The sequence below is a fragment of the Bombina bombina genome, chromosome 2 (genome assembly GCF_027579735.1).
Source record: "Bombina bombina isolate aBomBom1 chromosome 2, aBomBom1.pri, whole genome shotgun sequence".
NCBI lineage: Eukaryota > Metazoa > Chordata > Amphibia > Anura > Bombinatoridae > Bombina > Bombina bombina.
The window spans coordinates 1,221,722,051-1,221,747,433 of record NC_069500.1 but is presented as its reverse complement, the minus strand read 5'-3'; the positions used below and the strand labels follow the sequence as shown (position 1 = coordinate 1,221,747,433).

The 25,383-nt window shown below is 42.5% G+C and overlaps 1 protein-coding gene across 4 annotated transcripts in view; it reads left to right on the top strand.

Annotated features, from left to right (window-relative positions):
• Window positions 1-25,383, top strand: part of FIP1L1 (factor interacting with PAPOLA and CPSF1) — a 259,017-nt gene that overhangs the window by 212,469 nt on the left and 21,165 nt on the right. For all 4 annotated transcript variants that reach the window (XM_053703970.1, XM_053703971.1, XM_053703969.1 and 1 more), the window contains exon 16: window positions 20,197-20,343. In XM_053703970.1, coding sequence (XP_053559945.1) covers window positions 20,197-20,343 — 147 coding nt within the window. The remainder of the gene's footprint in view (window positions 1-20,196; window positions 20,344-25,383) is intronic.

The following is a 25,383-nucleotide window of genomic DNA, read 5'->3' as shown; positions in this document are numbered from 1 at the left end:
CTCGTGTACTGAAAGGGCCTTACATTGCAAAGAACATATTTTAGCTGATAAAAGTATGTCTCAGGATGATTCTCAGTCAGAAGAGAATCGGGTTATGCCATCTACTTCTCCCCAAGTGTCACAACCTTTAACGCCCGCCCAAGCGACGCCAAGTACTTCTAGTGCGTCTAATTCTTTCACCCTGCAAGATATGGCTGCAGTTATGTCTACTACCCTTACAGAGGTATTATCTAAACTGCCAGGTTTACAGGGTAAGCGCAGCAGGTCAGGTATTAGAGTAAATGCTGAGCCCTCTGATGCTTTATTGGCCATCTCCGATGTACCCTCACAGTTTTCTGAGTTGGAGGTGGGGGAATTGCTGTCTGAGGGAGAGCTTTCTGCTTCAGGAAAGATGTTCCCTCTAACAGACTCGGATGTGACGGCCTTTAAATTTAAGCTTGAACACCGCTTGTTACTCAGGGAGGTTTTAGCGACTCTGGATGATTGTGACCCTATTGCCATCCCACCAGAGAAATTGTGTAAAATGGATAAATATCTAGAGGTCCCTACTTACACTATTTTTCCAGTCCCTAGAAGAATTTCGGACATTGTTACTAAGGAATGGGATAGACACGGCATTCCGTTCTCTCCCCCTCCTACTTTTAAGAAAATTTTTCCTATATCTGACACCATTCGGGATTCCTGGCAGACGGTCCCTAAGGTGGAGGGAGCTATTTCTACCCTGGCTAAGCGTACAACTATACCTATTGAGGACAGTTGGGCTTTCAAAGATCCTATGGATAAAAAATTAGAGGGTCTTCTAAAGAAATTGTTTATTCATCAGGGTTTTCTTCTACAACCTATAGCGTGCATTGTTCCAGTAACTACTGCAGCAGCTTTTTGGTTTGAGGCTCTAGAGGAGTCTCTTAAGGTTGAGACCCCATTAGATGATATTTTGGACAGAATGAAGGCTCTCAAGCTAGCAAATTCTTTTATTACAGATGCCGCTTTCCAAATGGCTAAGTTAGCGGCTAAGAATGCAGGCTTTGCCATTTTAGCGTGTAGAGCGTTATGGCTTAAGTCATGGTCTGCAGATGTCATCTAAATCCAAGCTTTTAGCTATTCCCTTTAAAGGTAAGACCCTATTCGGAACTGAACTAAAGGAGATAATTTCTGACATTACTGGAGGTAAGGGTCATGCCCTTCCTCAGGACAAGACGGTTAAAATGAGGACCAAACAGAATAATTTTCGTTCTTTTCGAAACTTTAAAGGTGGTCCCTCTACTTTCTCATCCGCCTCCAAGCAGGAGGGGAACTTTGCTCAATCCAAGTCAGTCTGGAGACCTAACCAGACCTGGAATAAAGATAAACAGGCCAGGAAGCCCGCTGCTGCTACCAAAACAGCATGAAGGGGCAGCCCCCGATCCGGGACCAGATCTAGTAGGGGGCAGACTTTCTCTCTTCGCTCAGGCCTGGGCAAGAGACGTTCAGGATTCCTGGGCATTAGAAATTGTGACCCAGGGGGTATCGTCTAGAATTCAAGGATTCTCTCCCAAGGGGGAGATTTCATCTTTCACTTTTGTCTGGAAACCAGATGCGTTCTTACACTGTGTAAAAGACCTATATACCATGGGTGTAATCTGCCCAGTTCCAAAATTTAGAACAAGGGCAGGGGTTTTACTCCAATCTGTTCGTGGTTCCCAAAAAATAGGGAACGTTCAGACCGATTTTAGATCTCAAAACTCTAAACAGAGTCCCATCAGAGTCCCATCATTCAAGATGGAGACCATACAAACAATTTTACCAATGATCCAGGAGGGTCAATATATGACTACCATGGATTTGAAGGATGCGTATCTTCACATTCCTATCCAAAAAGATCATCAGTTCCTCAGGTTCGCCTTCCTGGACAAACATTACCAGTTTGTGGCCCTTCCTTTCGGGTTGGCCACAGCTCCCAGAATTTTCACAATGGTGCTAGGGTCCCTTCTGGCGGTTCTAGGGCCGCGGGGCATAACAGTGGCGCCCTATCTGGACGATATTTTGATTCAGACGTCAACTTACCTTCTAGCCAAATCTCACACGGACATTGTGTTGGCTTTTCTAAGAACTCACGGGTGAAAGGTGAACATAAAAAATAGTTCACTTGTTCCTCTGACAAGAGTTCCATTCCTAGGAACTCTGATAGACTCGGAAGACATGAACATTTTTCTGACGGAGGTCAGAAAATCAAAGATCCTAACCACTTGCCGAGCACTTCATTCCATTCCTCGGCCATCAGTGGCTCAGTGTATGGAGGTAATTGGACTAATGGTAGCGGCAATGGACATATTTCCGTTTGCTCGCTTACATCTCAGACCACTGCAGCTGTGCATGCTCAGACAGTGGAATGGGGATTTTGCGGATTTATCTCCGCGGATAAATCTGGATCTAGAGACCAGAGACTCTCTCTTCATTGGTGGTTGTCGTCACAGGATCATCTGTCCCAGGGAATGTGCTTTCGCAGGCCAGCATGGGTCATAGTGACGACGGACGCCAGTCTCTCGGGCTGGGGTGCAGTCTGGAATTCCCTGAAGGCTCAGGGTGTGTGGACTCAGGAGGAGTCCCTACTATCAATAAATATTCTGGAACTAAGAGTGATAATCAACGCGCTTCAAGCGTGGCCTCAGCTGGCTTCGGCCAAATTCATAAGATTCCAGTCGGACAATATCACGACTGTAGCATATATCAATCATCAAGGGGGAACAAAGAGTCCTCTAGCGATAATAGAGGTTTCCAAAATTATTAGATGGGCAGAGACTCACTCTTGCCATCTATCAGCAATATATATCCCAGGAGTGGAGAACTGGGAAGCGGATTTTCTAAGTCATCAGACTTTCATCCGGGGGAGTGGGAGCTCCATCCGGAGCTGTTTGCACAATTGATTTATCAATGGGGCACACCGGAATTGGATCTGATGGCATCTCGTCAGAATGCCAAACTTCCTTGTTACGGGGGCAAGATCAAGGGATCCTCAAGCAGTACTGATAGATGCTCTAGCAGTACCGTGGTCGTTCAACCTGGCTTATGTGTTTCCTCCTTTTCCTCTCCTACCTCGTCTGATTGCCAGAATCAAACAGGAGAGGGCTTCGGTAATCTTGATAGCGCCTGCGTGGCCACGCAGGACTTGGTATGCAGACCTGGTGGAAATGTCATCTCTGCCACCGTGGAAACTGCCACTGAGACGGGACCTTCTCATTCAGGGTCCGTTCCAACATCCAAATTTAGTTTCTCTGCAGCTGACTGCCTAGAGATTGAACGCTTGATTTTATCTAAGCGGGGATTCTCTGAGTCGGTCATTGATACCTTAATTCAGGCTCAAAAGCCTGTCACTAGGAAAATTTACCATAAGATATGGTGTAAATATCTTTATTGGTGCGAATCCAAAGGCTACTCATGGAGCAAGATCAGGATTCCTAGGATTTTGTCCTTTCTCCAAGAAGGATTGGAGAAGGGGTTATCAGCTAGTTCCTTAAAGGATTCTGATTTGTCAATCTTATTACACAAGCGTCTGGCAGATTTCCCAGACGTTCAGTCGTTTTGTCAGGCTTTGGTTAGAATTAAGCCTGTGTTTAAACCTGTTACTCCGCCATGGAGTTTGAATTTAGTTCTTAATGTTCTTCAAGGGGTTCCGTTTGAACCCATGCATTCCATAGATATTAAACTTCTATCTTGGAAAGTTCTGTTTTTAGTTGCTATCTCTTCTGCTCTAAGAGTTTCTGAGCTATCTGCGTTACAATGCGACTCGCCTTATCTTATATTCCATTCTGATAAGGTGGTTTTGCGTACTAAACCTGGATTTATTCCTAAGGTTGTTTCAAACAAGAATATTAATCAGGAAATTGTTGTTCCTTCTCTGTGTCCTAACCCTTCTTCTAAGAAGGAGCGTCTGTTACATAACTTGGACGTGGTTCGTGCGTTGAAGTTTTACTTGCAAGCGACCAAGGATTTCCGTCAAACATCTTCTCTCTCTTTCTTTTTGGCTGAAAAGCATCATCCGTTTGGCATACGAGACTGCTGGACAGCAGCCTCCTAAAAGGATTACAGCTCATTCTACTAGAGCGGTGGCTTCCACATGGGCTTTTAAAAACGATGCTTCTGTTGAACAGATTTGTAAGGCTGCGACTTGGTCTTCCCTTCATACCTTTTCCAAATTTTACAAATTTGATACTTTTGCTTCTTCTGAGGCTATTTTTGGGAGAAAGGTTCTTCAAGCAGTGGTGCCTTCCGTTTAGGTTCCTGTCTTGTCCCTCCCGTTCATCCGTGTCCTGTAGCTTTGGTATTGTATCCCACAAGTAAAGGATGAATCTGTGGACTCTTCGTATCTTATAGAAGAAAAGGAAATTAATGCTTACCTGATAAATTGATTTAATCTAAGATACGACGAGTCCATGGCCTGCCCTGTCAATTTAAGACAGATTATATTTTTGTTTAAAACTTCAGTCACCTCTGCACCTTTTAGTTTCTCCTTTTTCTTCCTATACCTTCGGTCGAATGACTGGGGGGTGGAGTCAAGGGAGGAGCTATATAGACAGCTCTGCTGTGGTGCTCTTTGCCACTTCCTGTTAGCAGGAGGATAATATCCCACAAGTAAAGGATGAATCCGTGGACTCGTCGTATCTTAGAAGAAATCAATTTATCAGGTAAGCATAAATTTCCTTTTTTTGGTGTGAATCCAAGGGCTACTCATGGAATAAAGTTAGGATTCCCAGGATTCTGTCCTTTCTCCAAGAAGGATTGGAGAAAGGGTTATCAGCGAGTTCCTAAAAGGGACAGATTTCTGCTTTGTCAATTTTGCTACACAAACGTTTGGCTGATGTTCCAGATGTTCAGTCTTTTTGTCAGGCTCTATCCAGAATTAAGCCTGTCTTTAGACCAATTGCTCCACCCTGGAGTTTGAATTTTGTCCTTAGTGTTCTTCAAGGGGTTCCGTTTGAACCCATGCATTCCATAGATATTAAATTGTTATCTTGGAAATTTTTGGTTGCTATTTCTTCTGCTCGTAGAGTTTCTGAGCTTTCAGCGTTACACTGTGACTCGCCTTATCTTATATTTCATTCTGATAAGGTGTTTTTTTTTTGTTTTTTTTATATATATTTAAAGAGAGCTTTATTGAAAATATATTCAAGCATTGTACAAAAGGATCGTAAGACAAACGGAATATGGTACAGATAATAACCAACTCACAAGTTAACAGAAATGAGCAGATTGAGGGACCCTCTACACATGGTGTCCCAGTGTACAAATTAAGAGCAGTTGAGTGTCGAGTAACAATCCATTGTATGCCAGAGATAAAAAGAAAGGGTTCAGCTCTCTACTTACATTTTCTAATAATTTTCTAATCACATATACCATGTCCATCTAACGAGGTCATAGTGCTTATTTATCAAATATACAAATGAACATACTGAATCGAAAAAAAAGGTGTACAATGGTATTTAACAAATTTTAGTTTACTGCCATCCAATAATGATTCGATACCAGCCATCCCCTGATTTTTTACACAGACGGGGGGCCGAACACACAATGAGTGAGAGGGGGAAGGGAAAACAGAGGAAAAAGGAGAGGGGGATCAGGGAAGAAAAAAAAAAAAAAAAAAAAAATATTTATTCTCTATCTCCTCCCTCCACTCCAAACACCTGGAGTGCAAGGGTTCCAAGATTACTGCTGTTCCCCGGCCTCAGGACCCTCCCACATCTGCACCAGTTCTGCATATACCTCAAGCTTCGCAGTTTTAACGTAATGATATTTCTCAAGGAGAAGAATGTTTTGCACGTTCTGTTCCCATTCCCCCAACGTGGGCATCTGGGGCGATTTCCAATGCCGGGGGATTAGGTTCTTTGCCTCCACTATCATCAACATTAAGAGGGTCCTTTTTAGCTTATTTTCCATTTTGTTGGGGAAATGGAGCAGCAAAGATTCGGGTGTTTTGGGGACCTCAAAATCCAACTTCTTCCGAATCTCGTGCCAGACAGAAGACCAAAAACTCTCCAAAAGAGGGCAGTCCCACCAAATATGTAGCATTGTGCCTGTACCCCCACATCCCCTCCAACACTTTTCAGAAGCCCTAGGGTAGATTGCTCTGAGTCTGGACAGGGTCAAGTACCAACGGCTCAGGAACTTGTAATGTGACTCTTGCATTCGGGCCGAGACAGATAATGTCTTAACTGATCGAAAAATCCGTTGCCACTCCTCCAGAGAGCTCACTGTCCAATTCCTTGTGCCATGCTCTGGTGTAGTTTGGAAGAGGGCTGTCTGGAGGACGTAAAAGTAAGGTGTAAATGATAGACACCAAGTGTCTAGATGGTGTGTGCTGCATACACAGGGACTCAAAAGGGGTAACATCCCTCAGCAAGTGTCGTTTATTTTTGTGGGAATTAATGTAGTGCCCTATTTGCAGATAAGTAAACCATGATAGAGGAAGGTCCGGATACTCCAACAGAATCTCTTCCCTCGTCTTCAGTCTCCCCTATAAGGTGAGACTAGTCACGTGATTCTGAAAGAGTTGACTCTGCTCTGGAGGCAGCCTGGTCTGCAAAGGCAGGTCAGGGTTCCTGTATACTGGTGTCAGGGGTGAGTAAAGAGCAGTCGAGTGGGAATCAACACGCAGCATGGTGTCCCAGACATCAAATAGTTCCTCTAGAAGCGGGAACTGCATCACCCGGGTGGGCCTGTATTTGCTTCATACCCACAGTAGCGACTTCAAATCGCTGACTTGTAGAATATCTCTGTCCAGGGATATCCAGTCTTTCTGTAGGTTCCCTTGACACCATTCAACCGCTCTCTGTATGATTACCGCCTTTCTATATTGATTTAGGTCAGGGAGACCCAAGCCACCGTCTCCTCTCATTTGATACATCGTCCCTCTGTTAATTCTGGGTCTAGTGCCCTGCCACACATATTCCTCGATTAAACTTTGGAACTGTATGAGAAAAGCAGAGGGGAGCGGAACAGGCAATGTCTGAAACAAATAAAGAAGCCGGGGCAGCACATTCATTTTTACGACTCCGATTCTTCCCAACCAGGAAACATTTTTCTGTCTCCAAGCCGATAGGTCAGCAGCAATTTTGCGTCTAAGCACAACATAGTTGGTTTCTGCTAAGTCAGTAATGGAGACTGTCAGGTAAATTCCCAGGTACCTTAGCTGTTTATCCTTAACCTGGAATGGACTGTGTTCACATAGCCAATGTCTAGTAGAATGGTCCAGGTTAACTCCCAATACCTCTGATTTAGTAGCATTCATTAAAAAGTCAGAGACTTCCCCGTATCTATCAAACTCCTGAAGCAGAGCGGGGACAGACATTTCAAGATCCTTTAGGGTAAAGAGCAGATCATCTGCATACATACTGATTTTATATTCTCGCCCTCCTATTGGGTATCCCGCTATTTGGCGGATATCCCGAATATTGCACGCCAAAGCCTCCACCGTGATGGCGAATAGCAAGGGAGTCAGGGGACACCCCTGCCTGGTCCCATTCGAAATAACAAATGACTCCGAAAAGAGACCGTTAACCCTGACCTTTGCATTAGGCGCGGAGTAAAGGCTAAAAACCGTCCTAACAAATCGTTCTCCAAATCCCATCGCCTCCATGGTACGTCTAAGGAACTGCCAGTTCACCCTGTCGAAAGCTTTTTCAGCGTCCGTAGACAACAGGGCGAACGGCAGTCCCCCCACATTGGAATGTGTTATCAGCTGGACTGCTTTAAGGGTATTGTCCCTGGCTTCTCTGCCAGGGACAAATCCAACTTGATCTAGAGCGATCAGACCGGGTAGAAACCTATTGACTCTATTTGCTAAGACCTTTGCCAATACCTTAACATCCGTATTTAGCAACGAGATCGGTCTGTAACTTTGTGGTCTATCAGGTGGCTTACCAGGCTTTGGGAGAACCGTGATGAATGCTGTCAACATCGAAGGCGGCAAAACTCCTGTATCGGCTAAGGAGTTAAACATAGCCTGCAGGTGTGGCAGCAGGACTGGAAGAAAGGTCTTATAGTATTTCGCGCTCAGCCCATCCGGGCCAGGGCACTTCCCGCTTGGCAGGTTCTTCACAGCATCTTTAATTTCCTCTGAAGTCAGAGGAGTATCAAGAAAATCCGCTGCCTCTGTATCCAGAGCCTGCATTTTAGTATCTCTAAGATACTCAAGGACCGAGAGGTTTTGTAACGAATGAGCACCCAATCCTGAGTCTGAGGTAGGATGTAAATTGTAAAGGCCCCTGTAATAAGATCGAAAGATCTCTGCTATGCCGACACTATCTCTATGAACCACATTCTTTTGGTCCTTCATGGTGTAAACATATGCTTTAAGTTGAGATCTCCTAAGTGTCCTGGCCAATAATTTCCCGGCCTTATCCCCTCCTTCATAGTACTTTTGATTGAGCCAGGTTGCTATTTTATAATTTTTCTCCTGTAAGAGTTGTTTAAAGGCTAACCTCGCCTGCAATAGTTCAGCCTCCTTTCCCCTGTGCAAGGGGTTCTTTTTGTGTGATTCTTTAAGTATCTTAATATCCGACAAAAGGTGATTATATTTTTCCCCTCTCTGCTTCCGCAGTCGGGCATGATGTTTAATGAGGTGTCCCCTAATCACACTTTTATGGGCCTCCCAAATTGTAGTCAGGGGTAAGTCGTCAGTCATATTCAGTTCAAAATATTCTGTCATCTGGGTCAATATGTCATTTACTACGTCTGGGTTGTGTAATAAAGCGTCATCCAGCCTCCACGTGGACGAAACGGCCGGTGTGTCAGGCCACATCATCTCGAATGAGACCGGGGCGTGGTCCGACCATGTAATTGGGGCTATTGTGCTACTCTGTACATATTCAATCCCCTGTGAATCTGTAAAAAAATAATCAATACGTGAGTATTTCCTGTGTGGACTGGAATAAAATGTAAACTCTGTCTCTGATGGATGGAGAGTGCGCCAGATGTCATGCAATAGGTGTTTTCTGAGTGTCATGTTTATGTGCTTAATGACAAGGTGTGGTACACTGGAGAGACCATTAGAAGTATCTTGTTTAGGAATAAGAGGTGCATTGAAATCACCTCCCAGGATAGTTACCCCCCCTTGCATGCTCAAGCAATCTACCCGAAAGAGATCTAAAGAAAATGTGTTGTGCAACATTTGGGGCATATACATTGACCAGCGTTATCTGAACACCATGTAATAGGCCTATCAAAATTAGATACCGGCCTTCCTTATCCCTTACAACCTCTTGCACCTGAAACGGTATATTATGACGTATCAATATACCCACCCCATTCTGTTTACGTGGGCCAGAAGAAAAAAGGGCAATTGGGTATCTATGATTATGCCATTTTGGTTCCTTCTGTCTGGCAAAGTGAGATTCTTGTATAAAGACCACGTCACCTCTCATCTTATGTAATTCCCTGGTGACTATTGAGCGTTTGCCCGGGCTGTTCAAACCCTTTACATTAATTGTTAGAAATCTCATAGGATGGACCTCTGTCCTTTGACGTCTAGTGTCCATGTTTCGTCTGTTTTAACCCCTTTCTTATCTGAAGAGAGAGGAAGAGAGAGAGAGAGAAAAAAAAGGGGGGGAGGGGGAAGAAGGGTAAAATTAAAAAGGGGAAAAGAGCAAGAGACAAGGGAGGGAGTGGGAGGAAGGCACACGGGATTATAGTACGCTAGTACTCTATAACGCTTAGTTATTGAAAAGACAATACAGTATAGTATAAGATGGCTGGATAAACCTATATAACAAATTCAGCAGCAATACTAGGTCTTAGTCAGACCAATTAGCCTCTGTAAAGGCTTATTTAAGGGGAATATGCCGGTGGCTGGCGTATTGAAAATGCGGTAAATATGTATTGATAGGACCTAAAAGAACTTAGCTCAACATTTACATTATATATGCAAAATTGGATACAGTTAACAGTAGAACTATAAGGTGGCAAGAAAAACCAAGGATTATTCATTCATCAGAACCAAGGGGAGACCATGTGTGCCAAGATGGGCTACCTTTTGAAAACTCTGCAGCATTAACTTCTTAGCGCACATGATCTCTGACATTAGGAACAATAATAACAAACAGCACAATAAGGAACATAACTTTCACAGCTTATTCTAGGCAGGGTGATGAAATCTGCAATATCAGGAGCTGCCAGAGGTATATAGTGGCAGAAAATATCCCGTCCCGGCAGAGAGGGCCACAGGTTAGATTGTGTTCACCAGGCCTGTTAAGAACCGATCCCGATGAACCCTTAAGTGTTAGTAGCAAAACTAGTAAAGCATAGGGCTCCAGGTACTATTGGGCCACCCAGCCGGGAAGGGAGTGAGGGATTCTCTGACAAGATATATTCACAGATATACATAAACAATGCGTTGACAAAGATAAGAACTCTTTTTTTAATGATACATAAGTTCACCTTGAAAACTGTCCTGCCCTGGAAAAGAGTTATTAGTTCGGGTATGACCTCTTTTTAAATACCCATACCAGAGAGAGCAGTTTTGGCATCTTACCCCCCTGGTCAGATCGGGCCGGAGGTCCCTGCAGTGTCCAGGGACGGGTTGATCAAGCTGGCCGGGTGTGGTACTGTGATACCCAGCACTGAACAAAACTCATCAAGATCCAGCAGGGAGCGGAAGACCGCTGACTTGTCTCCATTGGAAGCCACCAAGCAGGTGGGGAATCCCCATCTGTAGGGAATCTTATTTTCCTGTAAAACAGACGTCAAGAAGCGGAGATCTCTGCGCTTCTGCAGAGTAGCAGGACACAAATCTGAGAAAATTTGCAGGGTAATCCCTGCGTGCTGAACTGGTTGTTTCTGCTGCAACGGAGTATTTCCTCCTTATCCTTGTAATTCAATATCTTAAGAATAACATCTCTTGGGGGAGCCTTCTGTGATGGTTTAGGGCAAAGTGCCCTGTGCGCCCTCTCTATAACCACCTCAGGTGACATCGGGGTGCCCTTTACCGTTCGGAAGAGATCTTGCAGGTAACCCTGTAAAGCGGCAGGGTTAATTGTTTCGGGAATTCCCCTCACTCTTAAATTATTCCGCCTGCTGCGGTTATCCAAGTCTTCTATCTAGAAGACTCTGGATAATATTTGTGTTCTGCTGTGTCTGGGAAGAAGTCTCTTTTAACTGCTGTTGCAAAGAGGTTTGTGAACCTTCAACAACTGTAACCCTCTGTGAGAGCTCAGACATATCTCTCCTCAATTCACTGAATAAATTCTTAATGTCCGCAGCTATTTCTTTTATGTCCTCTTTGGATGAGAGAAACTTCAGGTCCTCTTTGGTAACATACTGCAATGGGGATGAGGTAGTATGCCCTGAGTCACTGTCACCAGAGGCCCCCTGTGACAAACCATCTTAAGCCGACTGTGTCTCAGTTGGTTTTATGTAATAATTCATGTTCCTAGTCTTTGTGCCTTTTTCAGCTCCTGTCTGTTTTTTCTGGGCCATAGCAGCACTTTCTGTAAGGATATTGTAATTCGCTTGTGGAGCAATACAGTGTGCAATAGATAAAACAAGGGCCAAAGGGTGACAATGGTCCTAATTTCAAAGTCTGGTACAATGATTTTAAATACTGGCCACAAAGGGGAACCAAGTACAGAACAATCCACTTTACAAGTGTAAATCCCTATCAGGAGGCTGATTGGTAATAAAAAATGTATTGTCTCTGCAAGTGTGATCGTGCTGAAAACACAGATGTGAGAAATTTTCTTTTTATAGCTGCGTCACCTTTTCGTTTAGGACTGAGTCTAGGGATCTGTGTAGTTTCCTGATGGGATTGGCCTCACAATGTGTTAATGCTGGATTTGGGCTTTTGGTATTTATAAAGTACACCTTTATGGCATCTAGCCCTTTCCCCTCAGCCCTTTTTTTTTTTTTTTTTTTTTTTTTTTTTTAAACAGCTCCCGGTGCGTCCCTATAGCCATTATGTTGCCTCAGCTTACCTCCGCTTTTAAAGACAGGACCGGAGCTCCCTTTTTTACGGCACCCAGCCATGTGAATCCGGTAAGTGTATCTTCCATCTGGGCTGACGTTAAGATGCGATGGCTCTGGGTCCTATCTCCAGGCCGGACAAATTGGCCCTTGGGGAGTTCCGAGTACCGGGGGTGAAAGCGCTCTGCTCTGCCTCTCGCGGCTGTTCCTGTGTCCTGCAGTAAAAGGTGTTAGGTTGCGGTCCGTCTCCTGGAACACAGTGTGGCATATGAGTTCTCCCTGCAGGAAACTCACTACTCCGGGGTAACTCAGGCACTGGGCACTCCTCTGCCGCACCAAGCAAGAAGACACAGCGGGCCTTTTCAGCAGCAATTCCGCGCACTCTCGTTTTCCTTGCTCAACGGCCCCTCTGGTAGCGCTATTCAAGGTCCGGTTTAAGTTACAGCTAGTCCCTTGGTCCTTGAGTTCAACTATTCATTAGTATTGGGTCACTTTGTGGGCTTTGAGAGCATTTGGCCAGTTTTGTAGCTCAGGAGCACTACACAAACACGGCCATTCTCCTGCACGGCCAGGCTCCGCCCCATCCTGATAAGGTGGTTTTACGTACCAAACCTGGATTCCTTCCTAAGGTTGTTTCAAATAAGAATATTAATGAGGAAATTGTTGTTCCTTCCTTGTGTCCTAATCCTTCTTCTAAGAAGGAGCGTCTGTTACATAACTTGGACGTCGTCCGTGCCTTGAAGTTTTACTTGCAGGCGACTAAGGATTTCCGTCAATCATCTTCATTATTCATTGTTTTTTCTGGAAAGCGTAGGGGTCAGAAAGCTACGGCTACCTCTTTCTTTTTGGCTGAAGAGTATCATCCGTCTGGCATAGGAGACTGCTGGACAGCAGCCTCCTGAAAGAATTAAGGCTCATTCTACTAGGGCTGTGGCTTCCACATGGGCTTTTAAAAACGATGCTTCTGTTGAACAGATTTGCAAGGCTGCGACTTGGTCATCTCTTCATACTTTTTCCAACTTTTGCTGCTTCTAGGCTATTTTTGGGAGAAAGGTTCTTCAAGCAGTGGTTCCTTCCGTTTAGGTTTCTGTCTTGTCCCTCCTGTTTCATCCGTGTCCTGTAGCTTTGGTATTGTATCCCACAAGTAAGGATGAAATCCGTGGACTCATCGTATCTTGTAGAAGAAAAGTAAATTTATGCTTACCTGATAAATTAATTTCTTCTACGATACGAGGAGTCCACGGCCCTCCCTGTCATTTCCAGACAGATTTAGATTATATTATATTTTTTATAAACTTCAGTCACCTCTGCACCTTTGGCTTTTCCTTTCTTTTCCTAACTTCGGTCGAATGACTGAAGGTGGAGGGAAGGGAGGAGCTATATATACACCTCTGCTGTGGTGCTCTTTGCCACTTCCTGTTAGCAGGAGGTTAATATCCCACAAGTAAGGATGAAATCCGTGGACTTGTCGTATTGTAGAAGAAATTAATTTATCAGGTAAGCATAAATTTACTTTTTGTTCAGCAAGGACATTATATGTCTACAATAGACTTGCAGGATGCATACCTTCATATTCTGATTCATCCTGAACATTATCAGTTCCTGAGACTCTCTTTTCTAGACAAGCATTACCGATTTGTTGCTCTTCCATTTGGCCTAGTAACAGCTCCAAGAATCTTTTCAAAGGTTCTAGGTGCCCTACTCTCTGTAATCAGAGAGCAGGGTATTGCGGTGTTTCCTTATTTGGACGATATCTTGGTACTAGCTCAGTCTTTACGTTTTGCAGAATCTCACACAAATCAACTAGTGTTGTTTCTTCCAAAACATGGTTGGAGGATCAATTTACCAAAAAGTTTCTTGATTCCTCAGACAAGGGTCACCTTTTTAGGTTTCCAGAATCCAGATAGATTCAGTGTCCATGACTCTGTCTCTAACAGACAAGAGACGTTTGAAGGTGCCGACAAGCTGCAACCAATTTTAGTCTCAGTTATTCCCTTCAGTGGCTATGTGCATGGAAGTTTTAGGCCTCATGACTGCAGCATCGGACGCGATTCCTTTTGCTCGTTTTCTCATGAGACCTCTCCAGCTTTGTATGCTGAATCAATAGTGCAGGGATTATACAAATATATCACAGTTAATATCCTTAAATCCCAATGTTCGACTCTCTCTGACGTGGTGGTTAAATAACCAGCGTTTAGTTCAAGGGGCTTCCTTTGTTCGGCCAACCTGGACTGTGATCACTAAAGACGCAAGTCTTTCAGTTTGGGGAGCTGTTTGGGGATCTCTGACAGCACAAGGGGTTTGGAAATCTCAAGAGACGAGATTACCAATCAATATTTTAGAACTCTGTGCATTTCTCAGCTCTTCAGTTTTGGCCTCTGTTGAAGAGAGAACCGTTAATTTGCTTTCAGACAGACAATATCACAACTGTGGCATATGTCAATCATCAGGGTGGAACTCAAAGTCCTCAAGCTATGAAAGAAGTATCTCGGATACTTGCTTGGGCGGAATCCCACTCCTGTCTAATCTCTGCTGTGCATATCCCAGGTTTAGACAATTGGGAGGCGGATTATCTCAGCCGTCAGACTTTACATCCAGGGGAGTGGTCTCTCCATCCAGATGTGTTTTCTCAGATTGTTCAGATGTGGGGTCTTCCAAAGATGGATCTCATGGCCTCTCATCTAAACAAGAAACTTCCCAGATACCTGTCCAGGTCCAGGGATGTTCAGGCGGAAGCAGTGGATGCGCTGACACTTCCTTGGTGTTATCATCCTGCTTACATTTTCCCGCCTCTAGTTCTTCTTCCAAGAGTGATATCCAAAATCATTATGGAACAATCGTTTGTGTTGCTGTTGGCTCCAGCATGGCCACACAGGTTTTGGTATGCGGATCTTGTTCGGATGTCCAGTTGCCAACCTTGGCCACTTCCGTTAAGGCTGGACCTACTGTCTCAAGGTCCATTTTTCCATCAGGATCTCAAATCATTAAATTTGAAGGTATGGAAATTGAACGCTTAGTACTAAGTCATAGAGGTTTCTTTGACTCAGTGATTAATACTATGTTACAAGCTCGTAAATCTGTCTCTAGAAAGATTTATTATCGAGTTTGGAAGACCTACATTTCATGGTGTTCTTCTCAATAATTCTCTTGGCATTCTTTTAGAATCCCTAGAATTTTACAGTTTCTTCAGGATGGTTTGGATAAGGGTTTGTCTGCAAGTTCCTTGAAGGGACAAATCTCTGCTCTTTCTGTTTTATTTCACAGAAAGATTGCTAAACTTCCTGATTTTTACTGTTTTGTACAGGCTTTAGTTCTTATTAAGCCTGTCATTAAATCAGTTTCTCCTCCTTGGAGTCTTAATTTGGTTTTGAAAGCGTTACAGGCTCCTCCATTTGAGCCTATGCATTCTTTGGACATTAAACTACTTTCTTGGAAAGTGTTGTTCCTTTTGGCCATCTCTTCTGCTAGAAGAGTTTCTGAGCTATCTGCTCTTTCTTGTGAATCTCCTTTTCTGATTTTTCATCAGGATAAGGCGGTTTTGCGGACTTCATTTAAATTTTTACCTAAAGTTGTGAATTAACAACATTAGTAGAGAAATTGTTGTCCCTTCCTTGTGTCCTAATCCTAAGAATTCTTTGGAAAGATCCTTACATTCTTTGGATGTGGTAAGAGCTTTGAAATATTATGTGGAAGCTACTAAAGATTTCAGGAAGACTTCTAGTCTATTCATTATATTTTCTGGTCCTAGGAAAGGTCAGAAGGCTTCTTCTATTTCCTTGGCTTCTTTGTTAAAGATTTTGATTCTTCAAGCTTATTTGGAGTCGGGTCAGGCCCCACCTCAGAGAATTACAGCTCATTCTACTAGATCAGTCTCCACTTCATGGGCTTTTAAGAGTGAAGCTTCAGTTGATCAAATTTGCAGAACAGCAACTTGGTCTTCTTTACATACATTTACTAAATTCTACCATTTTGATGTATTTGCTTCTTCAGAAGCAGTTTTTGGTAGAAAAGTTCTTCAGGCAGCTGTTTCAGTTTGATTCTTCTGCTGATGTTTTACATTTTTCTTGTCATTTAAAGAATAAACTTATATTTTGGGTTGTGGATTATTTTTTCAGCGGAATATGGCTGTTGTTTATTTTTATCCCTCCCTCTCTAGTGACTCTTGCGTGGAGTTCCACATCTTGGGTATTGATATCCCATACGTCACTAGCTCATGGACTCTTGCCAATTACATGAAAGAAAACATATTTTATGTAAGAATTTACCTGATAAATTAATTTCTTTCATATTGGCAAGAGTCCATGAGGCCCACCCTTTTTTTATGATGATTATGATTTTTTTGTATAAAGCGCAATTATTTCCAAATTCCTTTGTTGATGCTTTTTACTCCTTTCTTTATCACCCCACTACCTGGCTATTCGTTAAACTGAATTGTAGGTGTGATGAGGGGTGTATTTATAGGCATTTGGAGGTTTGGGAAACTTTGCCCCTCCTGGTAGGATTGTATATCCCATACGTTAGTAGCTCATGGACTCTTGCCAATATGAAAGAAATGAATTTATCAGGTAAATTCTTACATAAATTATGTTTTTTAAATTAAAATAAATACTGTAGCAGTAAGATTTTGTATTAGGGGACCAGCGGAGGGAGTTGTTCCACAGTATGATTGGCACATTTCTCATCCCCATCAGTGCCCTAGAGCCAACCTGTGAATGTAGTAATCGCAACACACTTTGCTAGAAATCAGCAATATATTGTTTCCACGATAACTCACAGGGAGTAGGCTGATCTTCAGCACCTGTGGGCAGCTTGCTCAACATATGTGAACTACAGTGGACAGAGTTGCGTTTGGTTAGACATTTTTGTTTTTGAAGCCGGGTAAATCTGTGAAAAGAAGAAGCATTAAAAACACAAAGTGGCCTTATTCAATTTAAAATGTTTTTTTTTTTATATGAAGCTTCAGTTTCATGAATTTAAATTAATTTGTGAGATGTAACTTTTCCAGGTTAAAATTCTTCAAGTTAAATGTCGGAGGGGATTGTGTGCCTTTTTTTTTAATTGTTCAATTATACCTTCCCTCAACCCCTCCCCATATAACGTTAGTTGCCCTAGTGATAGTCAGGTGATGGCTTTCTGTGAAGATCGTGTCACTTGCTAATTGGTCTTAAAATCTGCATGTCAAAGTAGGATCTCTTCTTTTTCTGCCTTCTTTATCTGTCATTCAGGAAATGTAATACAGTACCTATGTACATAGTTATTCTTCCCCCTCCCAACTAACTACCCCTACCTACTAAAAATCTGTGCAAAGGCAACATTGGCCTATATCCCATATGATTTTATCTTGAAAACAGGGACATCTGCTATTATAAATAGTGGTTGAGCAGCTTAGGCAATGTGGCAGTTCCCAAGTAATAACACAAGTTCATTTCTATGGAAGCATCTTTAAAATAATAGCAGTATGACAGTTGTAATTATGTACATTACGCCATAGTGATCTACCACATGATATCGATTTTACTATACAGATATCTATTGTTTAAATGTGTGTTGGTAGAATGAATTATCAAGGTCATAACTGTGACAAGGATTTGTTTGATACGTTTGGTATTTACGAATGTCAAATCTGCAATCACTGAGGGTTGCAATATGGTTAAGAAACATATGTTTGTTGTATTTTACTTAGTGTTCTCAAACGTGGCTAACCATTACTTGAGCTGGATTGTGCTTGGAATCAGAATTACGTGACGCATGTTTCACATCAAGAACATTTGCGAACTAAATTCACTGAAACATTTAAGTAGATCAAGCATTCTTACTTCAGATTCAACAATTACAGAAAACTGAACCTCTAATCCGTAGAGCTCTCGATAGGAATTTAATCATAGTGGGTATTTTGTCAAACTTTTTTTAGAAATTTTGTAGGCCTAGGTGTTAAGATTAATATTAAATCATGGTTTATTATAAATAACTACACGCACTAACATCCATGTGCAACTTAGAGACGGTAGTATCTACACAGATATCTTCTGAACTTTTTGGCTCTGCCTATATTTACCTTCACCATACTTCCAGCATTAGTCCTGTTAACTGCCTGACTGAAGTACGGTAGTGAGAGTTATAACTTGCCTGCAGCCTAAACAAGATGGACACTCTTGGACCTCAGTTTGGTATCTTCATGGGGTTTTCTTCACCAAGACACTAATTAAGACCCACTAGGGACAGCATTTTCTTTACAGTAATTGGGAGCATAAGTTTCTCTGCCATATCTGTTAACAATCCTTCCTGTTTTGCTCCAGTTAAATCCGTGCCATGCCTTGAGGTTTTCCATCTCTGCAGCTCTATTCCTTCAAATGCTTTTTAAACCAACGTTGCAGGCGTTAATAGGGTACAGCTGCTGCAGGTGTAATGTTCCTGACTCTCTCTTGCTCTGCAAATAAGTATACAAATCCAAGCATCCAATGTCTAAAAGGATTAAAGGGACATGAAATCCATTTTTTTTTTCTTTCATGATATAGAAAGAGCATGCAATTTTAAACAACTTTCTAATTTACTTCTATTATCTAATTTGTTTTATTCTCTTGATATTCTTTTCTGAAAAGCATATCTAGATAGGCTCAATAGCTGTTGATTGGTTGCTGCACTTAGAAGCCTCATGTGATTGGCTCTCCCATGTGCATTGCTTTTTCTTCAACTGAGGATATCTGAAAAATTAAGCAAAATAAATAATAGAAGTAAATTGGATTGTTGTTTAAATTTGTATTCTCTTTCTGAATCATGAAAGAAAAATTTGGGGTTTAGTGTCCCTTTAAAGGGACAGTCAAGTCCAAAAAAACTTTCATGATTCAAATAGGGCATGTCATTTTAAATAACTTTCCAATTTACTTTTATCACCAATTTTGCTTTGTTCTCTTGGTATTCTTAGTTGAAAACTAAACCTAGGAGGTTCATATGCTAATTTCTTAGACCTAGAAGGCTGCCTCTAATCTAAATGTATTATGACCGTTTTTTACCACTAGAGGGCATTAGTTCATGTTTTTCATATAGATAACATTGAGCTCGTGCACGTGAATTTACCAAGGAGTGAGCACTGATTGGCTAAAATGCAAGTCTGTCAAAAGAACTGAAATAAGGGGGTAGTCTGGAGAGGCTGAGATACAAGGTAATTAGAGAGGTAACACATGTATTATTATAACTGTGTTGGTTATGCAAAACTGGGGCATGGGTAATTAAGGGATTATCTATCTTTTTAAAACAACACAAATTCTGGTGTTGACTGTCCCTTTAAGTACAGGGCTTCCACTGGGCTCTCTAATTCCTATAGCATATCAAATTTTATTTCTTACATAGGAGTTATCCTAATGATTTTTGGTCTAATAGGCTTAGATATGTCTACCTCTGGGCCTTTTAGTTTCCAGGGGGTCAGACTTTATTCCTCACATAGGAGTTGTCCTGAAGCCGATATCTCCATTGAAGGCCAATGCAAAACCGTTTGAGAGCGAGCACACTTTTCTGAAGCACTAGAACTATCTGCTGAGGGCAGATTTTGATGAGAAGTTCTCCATTTGTGTTTTCTTCTAGATAAAACATTTCTGCATAGTTAGCTGTGTTTGTGTATTTTTTATTTTTTTTGGTTTGTTTTGTGTTTTTATTATTGTTTTATAAAACAGTTGGCGAATGCTAGGATAAGCTATGATAAAAATGTAATCAGTTTCCACTCAGTCCAAAGTAGTGCTTGGTAAGAATCCCCTTTGTAAAGGAGCTGCTGCTTATTCATTGGTGGCAGTGGGCATTTTAGGAAGTCAGGAGTGTTTTAACCTTCATTTTGGAAACAGAGTGGCGGAACAGAAATATCATACTTGAGTTTTGGGTTGAACAAAAAACTGTCATCCCCTTGTAGATTAAGTTGAAAACACTAAATGACTAATGCAGCATTAACATACAAATAGTATTAGGCAGGAAAAGAAAAAGCTAGGGTTTTGAGTTTCTATCTGCCTACTGTATTCGAGAGTGCTAGTTGAGGGACTGAGGCTTTAAGCGTCTGTCTGCCACCCCATAGAAGGGGCCAGTCTTCTTTGATGAATGCTACTTATGTAAAGACTTAAGCAGGAAAAAAAAAAAAAAAACCTTCTATGAAGTGAGTGCATGTATTTAGGTTAGCAAAGTTAATAAATATACCATATGTTTTTGGTTTATTTTAATACCTGTTTAAACTATATTAAAAAATCTAAGAAACAACCTTTTAGCTTTGATAATATACTGTTTCCACAGTGAAGAGGAGCGTTACAGATATAAAGAGTATGCAGAGAGGGGCTATGATCGTCACCGAGAACGAGTGAGCAGAGAAAAGGAGGAACGACACAGGGAACGAAGGCACAGAGAGAAAGAAGAGTCGACCCGGCACAAATCTTCCAGAAGGTAACATCGTGAAAGCCTTAGTTGATTGCCTGTTTCCTTGTAACAATAGTTATTAAATATTGCTAATTAATACTGATAACCCTGAATAGAAAAATAGTTGGTTTAGATTAATATTTCAGCTCCACTTTTGAGAATAAGTAATGTAGCGTTTTAGAAGACTCCTTGGGTGTGTTCTTACCATATTATTTAATTTGTGAGAGAATTTTTTTTTCTTCTGTTAAGTGTGATCAGTCCACGGGTCATCATTACTTCTGGGATATTAACTGCTCCCCTACAGGAAGTGCAAGAGGATTCACCCAGCAGAGCTGCATATAGCTCCTCCCCTCTACGTCACTCCCAGTCATTCTCTTGCACCCAGCAACTAGATAGGTCATGTGAGAGGACTATGGTGATTATACTTAGTTTTATATCTTCAATCAAAAGTTTGTTATTTTAAAATAGCACCGGAGTGTGTTATTACCTCTCTGGCAGAGTTTGAGGAAGAATCTACCAGAGTTTTGCTATGATTTTAGCCGGAGTAGTTAAGATCATATTGCTGTTCTCGGCCATCTGAGGAGTGAGGTAAACTTCAGATCAGGGGACAGCGGGCAGATGAATCTGCATAGAGGTATGTAGCAGTTTTTATTTTCTGACAATGGAATTGATGAGAAAATCCTGCCATACCGATATAATGTCATGTATGTATACTTTACACTTCAGTATTCTGGGGAATGGTACTTCACTAGAATTACACTGTAAGAAATACATAAAGCTGTTTAATAACTAGAGATTATGTTTAACGTTTTTGCTGGAATGTAAAATCGTTTTCATTTACTGAGGTACTGAGTGAATAAATGTTTGGGCACTATTTTTCCACTTGGCAGTTGCTTAAATCTGTTTTTTCTGTCAGTTTCTGTTCTCCCTCACTGCTGTGTGTGTGGGGGAGGGGCGCTTTTACTATGCATCAAATATTTCAGTCAGCAACTCATTGTATTCCCTGCATGATCCGGTTCATTACAGAGCTCAGGGGTCTTCAAAACTTATTTTGAGGGAGGTAATTTCTCTCAGCAGAGCTGTGAGAATTATAGTTTGACTGAGATAAAAACTTTTATTCTGTAATTTGTTTCCTGCTTTCAGAAATTGTTATCTTTGCTAATGGGATTAAACCTTTGCTAAAGTTGTGTTGTTTCCAAGGATTGAGGCTATAACTGTTTCAATTTATTAATTTTTAACTGTCATAGATCTTCTGTGCTTCTTAAAGGCACAGTACGTTTTAATATTATTCTATTTGAATTGTATTCCAAGTTGCAAGTTTATTTGCTAGTGTGTTAAACATGTCTGATTCAGAGGATGATACCTGTGTCATTTGTTGCAATGCCAAAGTGGAACCCAATAGAAATTTATGTACTAACTGTATTGATGCTACTTTAAATAAAAATCAATCTGTACAAATTGAACAAATTTCACCAAACAACGAGGGGAGAGTTATGCCGACTAACTCGCCTCACGTGTCAGTACCTACATCTCCCGCTCAGAGGGAGGTGCGTGATATTGTAGCGCCGAGTACAGCTGGGCGGCCATTACAAATCACATTACAGGATATGGCTACTGTTATGACTGAAGTTTTGGCTAAATTACCAGAACTAAGAGGTAAGCGTGATCACTCTGGGGTGAGAACAGAGTGCGCTGATAATATTAGGGCCATGTCAGACACTGCGTCACAGGTGGCAGAACATGAGGACGGAGAACTTCATTCTGTGGGTGACGGTTCTGATCCAAACAGACTGGATTCAGATATTTCAAATTTTAAATTTAAACTGGAAAACCTCCGTGTATTACTAGGGGAGGTTTTAGCGGCTCTGAATGATTGTAACACAGTTGCAATACCAGAGAAAATGTGTAGGTTGGATAAATATTTTGCGGTACCGACGAGTACTGAGGTTTTTCCTATACCTAAGAGACTTACTGAAATTGTTACTAAGGAGTGGGATAGACCCGGTGTGCCGTTCTCACCCCCTCCGATATTTAGAAAAATGTTTCCAATAGACAAGGGACTTATGGCAAACGGTCCCTAAGGTGGAGGGAGCAGTTTCTACTTTAGCTAAGCGTACCACTATCCCGGTGGAGGATAGCTGTGCTTTTTCAGATCCAATGGATAAAAAGTTAGAGGGTTACCTTAAGAAAATGTTTGTTCAACAAGGTTTTATATTGCAACCCCTTGCATGCATTGCGCCGATCACGGCTGCAGCGGCATTCTGGATTGAGTCTCTGGAAGAGAACATTGGTTCAGCTACTCTGGACGACATTACGGACAGGCTTAGAGTCCTTAAACTAGCTAATTCATTCATTTCGGAGGCCGTAGTACATCTTACTAAACTTACGGCGAAGAATTCAGGATTCGCCATTCAGGCACGCAGGGCGCTGTGGCTAAAATCCTGGTCAGCTGATGTTATTTCTAAGTCTAAATTGCTTAATATACCTTTCAAAGGGCAGACCTTATTCGGGCCCGGGTTGAAAGAGATTATCGCTGACATTACAGGAGGTAAAGGCCATGCCCTGCCTCAGGACAAAGCCAAAGCCAAGACTAGACAGTCTAATTTTCGTTCCTTTCGTAATTTCAAAGCAGGAGCAGCATAAACTTCCTCTGCACCAAAACAGGAAGGAGCTGTTGCTCGCTACAGACAAGGCTGGAAACCTAACCAGTCCTGGAACAAGGGCAAGCAGACTAGGAAACCTGCTGCTGCCCCCAAAACAGCATGAATTGAGGGCCCCCGATCCGGGATCGGATCTAGTGGGGGGCAGACTTTCTCTCTTCGCCCAGGCTTGGGCAAGAGATGTTCAGGATCCCTGGGCGCTAGAGATAATATCTCAGGGATACCTTCTGGACTTCAAATACTCTCCTCCAAGAGAGAGATTTCATCTGTCAAGATTGTCAACAATCCAGACAAAGAAAGAGGCTTTTCTACGCTGCGTACAAGAGCTCTTGTTAATGGGAGTAATCCATCCAGTTCCACGATCGGAACAGGGACAGGGGTTTTACTCAAATCTGTTTGTGGTTCCCAAAAAAGAGGGAACTTTCAGACCAATCCTGGACTTAAAGATCCTAAACAAATTCCTAAGAGTTCCATCGTTCAAGATGGAGACTATTCGGACAATTTTACCTATGATCCAAGAGGGTCAGTACATGACCACTGTAGATTTAAAAGATGCTTACCTGCACATACCGATTCACAAAGATCATTACCGGTACCTAAGGTTTGCCTTCCTAGACAGGCATTACCAGTTTGTGGCTCTTCCATTCGGATTGGCTACAGCGCCAAGAATCTTCACAAAGGTTCTGGGTGCTCTTCTGGCGGTACTAAGACCGCGGGGAATCTCGGTAGCTCCATACCTAGACGACATTCTGATACAAGCTTCAAGCTTTCAAACTGCCAAATCTCATACAGAGTTAGTGCTGGCATTTCTAAGGTCACATGGATGGAAGGTGAACGAAAAGAAAAGTTCACTCGTTCCACTCACAAGAGTTCCCTTCCTGGGGACTCTTATAGATTCTGTAGAAATGAAGATTTACCTGACAGAGGACAGGCTATCAAGACTTCAAAGTGCTTGCCGCACTCTTCATTCCATTCAACACCCGTCAGTGGCTCAATGTATGGAGGTAATCGGCTTAATGGTAGCAGCAATGGACATAGTACCCTTTGCACGCTTACACCTCAGACCACTGCAACTGTGCATGCTAGGTCAGTGGAATGGGGATTACTCAGACTTATCCCCTTCTCTGAATCTGGATCAAGAGACCAGAAATTCTCTTCTATGGTGGCTTTCTCGGCCACACCTGTCCAGGGGGATGCCATTCAGCAGACCAGACTGGACAATTGTAACAACAGACGCCAGCCTTCTAGGTTGGGGTGCCGTCTGGAATTCCCTGAAGGCTCAGGGACTATGGAGTCAGGAGGAGAGTCTCCTGCCAATAAACATTCTGGAATTGAGAGCAGTTCTCAATGCCCTCCTGGCTTGGCCCCAGTTGACAACTCGGGGGTTCATCAGGTTTCAGTCGGACAACATCACGACTGTAGCTTACATCAACCATCAGGGAGGGACAAGAAGCTCCCTAGCTATGATGGAAGTATCAAAGATAATTCGCTGGGCAGAGTCTCACTCTTGCCACCTGTCAGCAATCTTCATCCGGGGGAGTGGGAACTTCATCCGGAGGTCTTTGCCCAAATACTTCGACGTTGGGGCAAACCAGAGATAGATCTCATGGCGTCTCGACAGAACGCCAAGCTTCCTCGTTACGGGTCCAGATCCAGGGATCCAGGAGCAGTCCTGATAGATGCTCTGACAGCACCTTGGGACTTCAGGATGGCTTACGTGTTTCCACCCTTCCCGTTGCTTCCTCGATTGATAGCCAGAATCAAACAAGAGAGAGCATCAGTGATTCTAATAGCACCTGCGTGGCCACGCAGGACTTGGTATGCAGACCTGGTGGACATGTCATCCTGTCCGCCTTGGTCTCTACCTCTGAAACAGGACCTTCTGATACAGGGTCCCTTCAAACATCAAAATCTAACTTCTCTGAAGCTGACTGCTTGGAAATTGAACACTTGATTTCTCCAACATAGGTGTGTCCGGTCCACGGCGTCATCCTTACTTGTGGGATATTCTCTTCCCCAACAGGAAATGGCAAAGAGCCCAGCAAAGCTGGTCACATGATCCCTCCTAGGCTCCGCCTACCCCAGTCATTCTCTTTGCCGTTGTACAGGCAACATCTCCACGGAGATGGCTTAGAGTTTTTTAGTGTTTAACTGTAGTTTTTATTATTCAATCAAGAGTTTGTTATTTTGAAATAGTGCTGGTATGTACTATTTACTCAGAAACAGAAAAGAGATGAAGATTTCTGTTTGTATGAGGAAAATGATTTTAGCAACCGTCACTAAAATCCATGGCTGTTCCACACAGGACTGTTGAGAGCAATTAACTTCAGTTGGGGGAACAGTGAGCAGTCTCTTGCTGCTTGAGGTATGACACATTCTAACAAGACGATGTAATGCTGGAAGCTGT